Consider the following 11,159-nt stretch of genomic DNA (forward strand, 5'->3'; position numbering starts at 1 on the left):
ATAATGTCTGAAGTTTGATACAGTGGGATGTCTGCTTACTGTAGGCCTATGGCAGGGCTGCAGCTATATTATATTGTATGGGAGTAAATTTAAATATTTTCAGTCATGCTTCTGACTTCATTGCCTGTTGTATGGAAAACACAGTAAGAGTTATACTAAACTAAATGGTCCAAAATTTAAAAGATTGCTGACTTCTCTGAGTGTACCTCTCGAACCAAAGGCTGCAGCACAAAGGATGCTATTCAATCCATGATTTGTTAGTACAATCCAATACCACTGTCCTGCTTGCTTGCTACAGCTCAAACCTTTCTTTATTAGCTCTAATTTCTCTCCTCGAAGCTGCAATCATCTTTGTTCAATCATTCTCTGAAGCAAAGTATTCTGCCCTCGCATTTTTAAAAAAACTTCTCACTTAAGACCATAAGACATAGGAGCAGAATTAGGCCACTCGGCCCATCGAGTCTGCTCCGCCATTCAATCATGGCTGATATTTTTCTCCTGCCTTTCCCCATAGCCCCTGATCCCCTTATTAATCAAAAACCTATCTATCTCTGTCTGAAAGAAACTCAATGATTTGGCCTCCACAGCCTTCTGCGGCACAGAGCTCCACAGATTCACCACCCTCTGGCTGAAGAAATTCCTCCTCATCTCTGTTTTAAAGGATTGTCTCTTTAGTCTGAGATTATGCCCTCTGGTTCTAGTTTTTCCTACAAGTGGAAACATCCTCGCCATGTCCACTCTATCCAGGCTGTATCTCTCCTGTATCCCTGTCTCTCCCCTCCCTCTGTGATTACGTCAGACTTCTTTGGACTCCCCAACCAGTGGCAATGGTTCATAAATAAAAGACATTTAAATCATATCTGGCTGAGGGTGTCTGGCTGCTGGGCTCCTGCGAATGATGAATATGACCACCAAGCTGAAAAGCAGCACCTTGGACAAGAAGGTTTTTACACAATAGTTATAATTCAAATCCTTATGATTTAAGATTTTGCCTTCATTAGTGTTCCAAAAGGTCCATTCTATGTATTCATCACTCTTATGAAGAACCTCCTCCTTTCACTAGTGCCAGTTCATCCTAATGACATTTTAATTTTATGTAATATTGTGGATTTACATTTTTCAGATCAATTACTGCTTTGAGTATATATTTATCTCCAAATAGGCTGGGGCAAAAATACAAATTTTGGAACATCATTCAGGAAAATTAGAAAAGACAGAGTAACAAAAATAAATATTTAATTAAGTTGCACTTTTCCCATCTCAGGAAATGGCCTTTTTTCTTAAAGAAAAAAGCAACAGACTTGTGTAATGTTATCTTTAAAGCCTTCAGTTAGGATGTCAAGGCCTCGAGAGGGTTCAGAAGAGATTAAACAGAATGATATCAAGGATGAGGGACGTAGTTGCATTACGAGGCTGGAGAAGCATGCTTTCAGCATGCTATTTTGAGTCATCGGGAAGATTTTGCTATTTATTCATGTATAATATACTTGTGTCCATATGTCACTGTCTATTTTTCTCTCAATCTACCTGTAGATGGCTGTATAGATATATTGTGTATTGTAACTATGTATTTTACTAATCAATGTCTTGTTATTGCACATGGGATGGCAATAAGGCCCAGCTAAACAATGCCAAGGTGTCAGAGGGATATACAACGCTTTCAAAAAGATACTGATGGGTTAAATAAGTGGGCAATCAGTTGGCAAAAGGAGTATAACGTGGAAAAATATGAAGTTCATTTTGGAAGGGAGAACAAAAGAACAGAGTATTATTTAAATGGAGAAAAACTGCAGAAAGCTGCAACGCAGAGGGACTTGAATATTTAAAACACCGAAAGCTAGCACACAGGTTCAGCAAGTAATCAGGAACTGTACATGGTACTGGTGAGACCACACCTGGAATACTGTGAGCAGTTTGGTCCCCTTATTTAAGGAAAGATATTGGGCGCGATCTTCCGGCCTCGTTACACTCGCGCTCAAGCGTAACAAGGCCGGTGAATAGCGGGAAAGGCCAAAAACAGGGACCACGCCAGGCGCCAAACAGTTTCCCATAGGCGAATTCGGAATCTCACCGTACTGTGGCGAGAACGCAATTATCACCATTTGAACCCTATTTCCATATAATTTACAAGAGCCACCTGTCATCCAACGGCCTCCTGTCATTTGCTGGCCTGCCCAGCAAGCGTTCACACTGGCGCCAATTAGTACTCCTTTTTAAAAACGTGAACCTGATGGAAGGGCTTCTGTGGGGAGCCGAGGAGGTGAGTAGCCATCTCTGCTCACAGGCAAAGACACGGGGGCGCTGGCCTTGCCACTCCAGTGCTCGGCGAGGGGTGGGGGACCCTTCGCAGGGGTGGGCTGCCATGGAAGGGTGAGAGGGGGGAGGTGCTAGGGGGACGATTGCTCGTGACACCACCATGCCAACCCTTGGATCCAACCCCATGCCGGGTGCAACCCCTGTCCCTGCCCGTCTGCCCCACCGATCACTCATAACTCCCACCGACTGCTGACACCTCTGGCTGCGTGGCTGAAGGCTGTCACTAATAGGGAATTGGCAATCATGGTTAAATGAGCAGCTGACACATGCCAAGTGGGTTCCTCTGGGTAGGCGGGCCATATAGCATGTGAGTATCATTGCCCAGCATTCCGTTCACACCTTGATGCCTGGACACTGTGTGGGAGTCAGCACCACACACGCAGCAGCCAACATCCGAACACTCAGCCGGTGGGACCCAGTCCCGGGACACGACCACGACCAGAGGGTGAGTGGGTGCCACAGGTCAGGGGGGGATTGCCTGGAGAGACGAGCAAAGGGTCCCGGGGTCAGCCCGCACTGCGGAAGAAAGTGACAGAGGCATCATAATGGTTGTGTAAAAAGGTGTTTAACGTGCTGTACAGTACCCCATTCCCGATAGTGCCATCCCTCAAGGCCCCCCAATCCCAGTTCCTTCGGTGTTGCTCAATGTGCCTGGCCCTCCTAGATCTATCACTACGTCTTGGTGTTTCCCCAGTATGCACATCTGAGGCGCTGCCAGCTGCTTGCCTCGTCCCATGGCCTTTGATGCCCCTGATAGGGTCCTCTGGGAGCCCTGGGGCTGGAGGGCCCCGGTTCACTTGTCAACAGGACATGCACAGCCAAGCCGCCCTGTCCCGTGCGCTGACCCCAAGATGCGGCCTCATCAGAGGGGTGGAACTGGGGAGTGCTGGTGGCCACCGCCGCTGCCCTATGGGACGGGTCCGGGTTGGCACTCGGCGTCCCCTCCCGGTCAATACCCATGGGGCTCACCTTTGGATAGACAGCAGCTAGTTTGGGCCCTGACTGCCCCTGCATCATCTGGCTCTGCCAGCCCTGGTGGTTCCCCATGGTCCGCACCATGGTGTCGATGCCCTCGGCGATGCTCCTCAGTGACTGGGATACATCCCCCAGTGACCGGGCCATGATTGGCAGTGCCTCAGCCATGCTCACCTGCGAGTGGGAGAGGCTCCGCAGGGTCTCGGCAATTCACATCTGAGAGCAGGACGTATCCCGCAGAACCCCATTACGTCGGCCTGGTACTGGGTGACATCCCCCAGTGTGGCAGTCATACTGCCAAGACCCTCAGCCATGGCCATCACCGACTGCGCAACACCTTGGAAACCTTCATTCCTGCTGCTGCATTGTGCACCAAGCCCTCTACTCCGGTCGCCACCCTAGCAGTGTTGGTCTTGGTGCCACTCATTGCCGGCGCCATCTCCTGCGCCTGTAGCCTCCCGGGACCCCTCCAATTGGCTATGGATCTGCTGGAGTGACGCTGACATCTCCCTCTGCGCGTGCCCATTATTTCATTGGACGCAGTTCAGTGAAGGTTTATTAGGATGATCCACAGTATTGAGAGATTGTCTTATAAGCAAAGGTTAAACAAGTTGTGACTCTACTCATTGGAATTTTGAGGAATGAGAAGTGAACTCATTGAAACATACAGGATTCATATGGGACTTGACAGGGTAAATACTAAGAGGATGGTTCCCCTCGTGGGAGAGTGTAGGACAAGAGGGCATAGTCTCAGAATAAAAGGGTACCATTTTAAGACAGATGAGGAAGAATTTTGTCTCTGAGGGTTGTGAGTCTTTGGAACTCCTTGCCACAGAGAGCTGTGGGAGCAGGGTCCTTGTGTATATTTACTGCTGAGATAGATCAGTAAGGCTACGGGGAAAGGGCAGGAAAATGGACTTGAGGAATCTCAGAGCAGGCTTGAGAGACCCAACAGCCTAATTCTATTTCTTGTGGTCTTATGGCCCACTCCCCTAAATGAATACAAAAACAATGGGGAGTCAAGATCAAATGGAGTCTTGAGATGAAACAGGGAAAAGGGGTCAAGAATAATTACAGGTTAAAGTCCAACAGGTTTGTTTCGAATCTCTAGCTTTCGGAGTGCAGCTCCTTCCTCAGGCACAAACCTGTTGGACTTTAACCTGGTGTGGTAAGACTTATTACTATGCCCACCACAGTCCAATCCGACATCTCCACATCAAGAATAATTGGACCAGATGCATACATAATTTAGTATCCATTTTTAAAGTCAAACATTGTTTTTATTTGTCTGTATTTCCATTATAAATTTCAATGTCCAAATTTAGAATGGAAATTGCCTATGTAAATTAGTCGCACTGTAATTGCACCCTTTCCCGGCAGTGGCGGTACAGTTGTTGAAAGTGGACAATTTGGTGCCATTGATGATTGGGCTTTCTTTTGTTGGAGATTGGCATTACCCTGCCAGCATTTAAGTGGTATGAATATTACCAATCATTGTCGGTCCAGGCCTGGGTGTGGTCCAATCCTGCTGCAGGCAGAATGATTGGAGTGTGTTTAGGAAATTTCATTCCACAGCAGCTTTTGTTTATTTAAGAAAACATTTATTTTTGATTGCATGTAGACAATGCAAAATAAACTAAAAGCGCATTATGTAATTTTCTAATGAATTGCAATATTACCTGTTTTAAAGTATTCTTATTCCCTATTCATGCCAGCCTTGTTTAACCACTACACAGATTTAGAAATGTTTCCATGCACCTTTATTTTTGTGAAATGCTGATTTGTGTGCGAAAATGTCCAATATATGTTAATTTAGAAAGGAATAAAAAGTTGGGTCATCCAACAAGGGGCAGCACGGTAACATTGTGGATAGCACAATTGCTTCACAGCTCCAGGATCTCGGGTTCGATTCCGGCTTGGGTCACTGTCTGTGCGGAGTCTGCACATCCTCCCCGTGTGTGCGTCGGTTTCCTCCGGGTACTCCGGTTTCCTCCCACAGTCCAAAGATGTGAAGGTTAGGTGGATTGGCCATGATAAATTGCCCTTAGTGTCTAAAATTGCCCTTAGTATTGGGTGGGGTTACTGGGTTATGGGAGTAGGGTGGAGGTGTTGACCTTGGGTAGGGTGCTCTTTCCAAGAGCCGGTGCAGACTCGATGGGCCGAATGGCCTCCTTCTGCACTGTAAATTCTATGATTGACATTTGTAGATTGAATCGCAACCTGAGATGTATTCTAAGATGTACTTGCAACAATATTGAAAAGTGAGATGAAATATTAATTTGCATTTCTGCTTTCAAACCCTGATAACGTCTGGACAGTCTGCGTCAGCACTAGCTCCTATCTGCAACCCCGTACAGTGCCCTTGGGGCCAGAAAGCATTTACTGGATACCTTGGCTCTGATACAAGCAAATGGGAGGTAAGGTTATATTATTAGTAGGAAATTTATATCAATTGCAATTTTTTGTCCTGAGCAAGGTGAAGATATTTCTATACTGAGACAGTGGAACACTTTTATACCCTTTTGGCACCCCCAGTGTACGCCTTACTCTTTTTACTGCACAATTTATAATGCTAACTTTAAATCAATTCATGCGACGGCAATTTTTTTCATTTTTTGTAGCTTGTGTGAGGGAGATGCAGAGTTTGTACTGAACTGTTTCCTTCTATAGACAATAAGGGTTGGGTGATGCTATCCAAACTCAACATGTTGGACTCATTCAGCCAGTAGAGTGAGGAGCAATATAACCTACCTGGAGATGATTCAAACCCAGGACCTCTAGTGTGAAACACCTCACCCTATTCTGAACTTGTATTGATAATCTGTAGCAACTTTTCTCTTCAAAGTGCTTGAGAGTTTATGTACATTTTTAGATTCTTTGTTGAAGTTTTTGATTGGAAAGATTTTATGCTGAGACAGATCCTAAGCTGCCGAAACAGTTCTCATTGGAAGAAATCCTAATTCTGTCTTCGGGCTGACCTGACGCAAGACTGTTCCATAGCAATGTACTTTGTGGGTTCTACCAGTAATACGAGATGAGCCCTCTCCGTTCGTGATTGACTCGACTGCACCATGATATTCAGGTCTCCTGATTGTCAGAGACTGGACATACACTCCAAAATACGCATTGGGACCCTTCCGAAACCCTGATGCGTTGACTGTGGGAATTGTCCCGAAAGTTTGAACTTCCAGTGGGCAATTCCCCTGCTCTCCAGGACCCTCTGGAAAAAGTCACCAACTCTTGAATTCCCAAGTTGCAGGCTTCAAACAGTTCCAACTTAGCTGGATAGTTACCCAGGAAAAATAGATAGAAAAAAACCCAGTCTACTCCTGGATAAACACCCTTGCCCCTCCTGACCGGGCCTCGCCACCCAAACCGCTCCCCATGATCCGACCTGACCCAAACTTGCACCCGACTCCCCCTGATTGCCCCCCCCCCCTCCAAGACTGCCTGACTACGCCCCAAGCTGACCTCGCCTGACCTCATCTCCCAATATTTTCGCCCCCCCCCCCCGATTTCCTCTAATTCCTCTGCGACTAGACTTCACCACCCTGCTTGCCTGCTGCCCAGCCCCAGACTCCCTGCCACCGCACCCACTTATGTCACTTACGTATCTCACCCTCTTTTACCCGCCTACACATTCACTAATATACTCAAACTTTAACACACTGAAAAGCTTTTTAAATGTCCGAGCTTTTCAGTATGTTAGCAAACATCTCCTAGAATACAGTAGCCAATGCTGTTTTTTAAAACTGGCTTCCCTCAACAATCCAGTTCTTCGGAAAAGCAGGGATCGGAAGTCCCAGCCAGAAATGTGGAGCTCCTGAATGGTACGGGAAAGTAAGAGCAGAGTGACAATCCGACAGTGATTACCACTCCTTGAAAGATTTGGGCCTTTACTTATTTAACATGTAGAAACTACATTGCTTCTTACAGCGTTGCCTCACAGCTCCAGGGACCTGGATTCAATTCCGGCCTTGGGTCACTGGCTGTGTGGAGTTTTCACTTTCTCCCGTGTCTGCGTGAGTTTCTTCCGGGTGCTTCGGTTTCCTCCCACAGTCCAAAGATGTACAGGTTAGGTGGATTGGCCATGATAAATTGCCCCTTAGTGTCCAAAGGTTAGGTCGGATTACGGGGATAGAGAGGAGGCTTGGGCTTGAGTAGGGTGCTTTTTCCAAGCCCTGGTGCAGACTTGATGGACCGTATGGCATCCTTTTGCACTATTTCCATTATTTTAAGGTGCTGTTAGGATTTTAAGATAATCTAGAAGATAGTTTTTAGAAGTAGTTTTGCAATATGTTTGAATTCCCTCTGATTAGCAAAGTGTACCGATAAATATGTTTTCTATATTTAAAACTGTGAGCAAGTTTCAAAGATGTTTGTTAACAAATAGATGAACTACTTGCGCTTGACTGTGTAAATTGTGGAACTTCTTTATTCCCTACAGGCCTATGACGCGACTTGCCTGGCAAGAACATATTCAGGACCTCTCCTGGATATACTTATTGACCAAGGGAAGGATGATCAGTTCCTAGCCGCAGGACAATTACTCCCCGATAACTTCATCGCAGCATGTACTGACAAGAAGATACCTGTTGTTTTTCGGCTTCAGGAGGCAAGTGTGTCCAGGGTTTGGATTAATCAAAAAATATGTGGGATTTTAGTCCCATATCAATATTTCTCTATGATTTTAATAGTTTCACATTTTGCTTTCTGCAGGGGTATGATCACAGTTACTACTTCATCGCCACGTTTGTTGGAGACCATATCAAGCACCATGCAAAGTACCTGAATGCTTAAGTCACCAACAGTAATGAGCGTCTCAACTGTGCCTTTTAATCATATAGCAGTCAAAGAAAATAGTCTCCTTGTGATGAGCTCGCTATTCATGTGATGTTCCAGAATCATGAACTGTCTCTTGCACCCATGTGGTGGCTGGCAGGACTTTGAGAGTATGTTGACCTGCATTTCATCTTGGGAACTGACCTCTGCCCATCTGAAATCATTATATATACTCAAATTGTTTTTGAAATTGAAGTTATCATGATGCCCATCTGAACCCAAGGAAACCAATCTGTGAACATAACCTTAGAATAAAGTCAATTAAGCAGCAAGTTAAATAGATGTATCTTTGTTTGTAACAGCACATGAGCAGTATTCCTCCTCTCGCACCTATGGCAGCACACTATCAGGGATGGCTGAGGTTCAGAAGAGTTGACATAATAATAATCGCTTATTGTCACGAGTAGGCTTCAATGAAGTTACTGTGAAAAGCCCCCATCTTAAAGTACTTTCACTTTCTGCTGAGGAATTAACGGTTTTCCATCAAGAAATTGAACTGGAGAGGGCAGCACAGTGGCGAGGTCCCAGGTTCGATCCCGGCTCTGGGTCACTGTCTGTATGGAGTTTGCACGGGTTTCACCCCCACAACCCAAAGATGTGCAGGGTAGGTGGATTGTCCATGCTAAATTGCCCCTTAATTGGAAAAAAATAATTGGGTACTCAAAATTTATTTTTAAAAAAGAATTTGAATACTCAGAGCTGCCAAGGTGGATTCACGAGTTAGCCACGCACTTGAAATGTTGACACACCACTTGATTAGAATTGGTGAGCTGGGTCAATCGTACAGACGCAGGGTACTCTGCAAAACAATCATTTTGTTGCTACTGATACAACAGCTCTTAAGGAACTGATTATATCCTCTGGTAGAAGAGCCAATCAGTGATCAGATAATAATGGGGCGAAATGATTTCATTCTGAGAAACAAAGGCATTGTCTGTAGTTAAAAAGGAAAACTACATTCCAATTTCAGTGATAGAAAAGAACTACCTTGGCAGTTACATTTAACAAGTGAATCGTATGCTGGAGCTGGGAGGCTTGTGAGAAACGACCTTTGAACCCCAAGCATGGAACCTGACATCACAACTTTTTTTCATTCATTTACGGGATGTAGGCGTCACTGGTTTGGCCAGCAATTATTGCCCATCCCTAGTTGCCCTTCAGAAGGTGGCAGTGACCTGCCTTCTTCAACCGCTGGAGTCCCTGAGGGGTAGGTACACTCCCTGTGCTGTTGGGGAGGGAGTTCCAGAATTTTGACCGAGTGACAGTGAAGAAACGGTGATATATTTGAAAGTCAAGATGGTGAGTGACTTGGAGGGAAACCTCAAGGTGATGGCTTTCCCATGTATCTGCTGCTCTTGTCCTTCTATATGTTAGCGTTTGTGGGTTTGGAGGGTGATGCCTTCAAAACCTTGAGTTCCTGCAATGCATCTTGTACACACGGCTGCCACTGTTCTGTGGTAGTGGAGGGAGTGAATGTTTGAGGAACGGGTGCCAATCAAAGGGGCTGCTTTGTCCTGGATGATGTTGAGCTTCTTGTGTGCTGTTGGAGCTGCACTCATCCATGCAAATGGGGAGTATTCCATTACACTCCTGGCTTGTGCCTTGTAGATGGTGGACAAGCTTTGGGAAGTCAGGAGTTGAGTTACTCGCTGCAGGACTAGCCTTTTACCTGCTCTTGTAGCTACAGTATTTATATGGCTAGTCCAGTTCAGTTTCTGGTCAATGGTAACTCCCCCTTAATGTGATAGTGGGGGATTCAGTGATGTTAATGACATTGAATGTCATGGGGCAATGGTTAGATCCTCCCTTATTTGAGATGGTCATCGCTGGGCACTTGTGTGGCGCAAATGTAACTTGCTACTGTTCAGCCCAAGGATGGATATTGTCCAGGTCTTGCTGCATTTGGACATTGATTGTTTCAGTATTTGAGGATCGTGAACATTGTGCAGTCATCTGTGAACATCCCCACTTCTGACGGAAGGAATATCATTGATGAAGCAGCTGTAGATGGTTGAGCCATGGACACTCCCATGAGGAACTCCTGAAGTGATGTCCTGAAGCTGAGATGGTTGACCTCCAACCACCACAGCTATCATTCTTTGTACCAGGTATGACTCTAGTTTTAATTTCTTTAAACATTTGTTCATAGGGCAGCATGGTGGCGCAGTGGTAGCACTGCAGTCTCACGGCGCTGAGGTCCCAGGTTCGATCCCGGCTCTGGGTCACTGTCCATGTGGAGTTTGCACATTCTCCCCACAACCCAAAGATGTGCAGGTTAGGTGGACTGAACATGCTAAATTGCCCCTTAATTGGAAAAATGAATTGGGTACTCTAAATTTATATATTTAAAAAAATTTGTTCATGGGATCTGGGCATCGCAGGCTGTGCCAGCATTTACTACCCACCCCTAATTGCCTTTGAGGGAGCAGTTAAGAGTCAACCACATGTAGGCCAGAGGAGGTAAGGATGGCAGATTTCCTTCCCTAAAAGACATTCGTGAATCAGATGTTTTTTTTAAATGAGAATCGACAATGGTTTCATGATCATTAGACTTTTAATTTCACCATCTGCAGTGGTGGGATTTGAACCTGGGTCCCCAGAGCATTACTCTGGGTCTCTGATTTACAAGTCCAGTGACAATACCACTACCTGTGGAGGTGGCGGCGTAGCCTTGATGTCAAGGGCAGTCACTCACCTCACCTCAGGAGTTGAGCTTGTCTGTGTTTGAACCAAGCCTGTAATGAAGCCTGATAGTAAGTAAATGTCGCTTCATCGTTTTGTTGATGAATTGCCCCTTAATTGGAAAAAAAATTGAGTACTCCAAATTATTTTTTGAAATTTGAAATTGAAAAATTGAAAATCGCTTATTGTCACAAGTAGGCTTCAATGAAGTTACTGTGAAAAGCCCCTAGTCGCCACATTCCGGGAATCAAACCATGCTGCTGGCCTGCTTTCAAAGCCAGCGATTTATCCCAGTGTGCTAAACAGCCCCTGGACCATGTGATGCAAATAGGGCTGGTATGGCG

At 45.5% G+C, this 11,159-nt stretch overlaps 1 protein-coding gene across 3 annotated transcripts in view; it reads left to right on the forward strand.

Moving 5' to 3' along the window:
• The window catches only part of esd (esterase D/formylglutathione hydrolase), a 66,050-nt gene extending 57,639 nt beyond the window's left edge, over positions 1 to 8,411 (forward strand). For 2 of the 3 annotated variants that reach the window (XM_038802646.1, XM_038802648.1), the window contains exons 7-9: positions 5,610 to 5,708; positions 7,739 to 7,906; positions 8,011 to 8,411. In XM_038802646.1, the coding sequence (XP_038658574.1) occupies positions 5,610 to 5,708; positions 7,739 to 7,906; positions 8,011 to 8,091 (348 nt within the window). In that variant the 3' untranslated portion in view covers positions 8,092 to 8,411. Of the gene's footprint in view, positions 1 to 5,609; positions 5,709 to 7,738; positions 7,907 to 7,988 lie in introns of all 3 variants that reach the window. The other variant, XM_038802647.1, reaches the window with a different exon arrangement.
• Positions 8,412 to 11,159: the final 2,748 nt, after the last annotated feature.

This window comes from Scyliorhinus canicula, chromosome 7 (genome assembly GCF_902713615.1).
Source record: "Scyliorhinus canicula chromosome 7, sScyCan1.1, whole genome shotgun sequence".
NCBI lineage: Eukaryota > Metazoa > Chordata > Chondrichthyes > Carcharhiniformes > Scyliorhinidae > Scyliorhinus > Scyliorhinus canicula.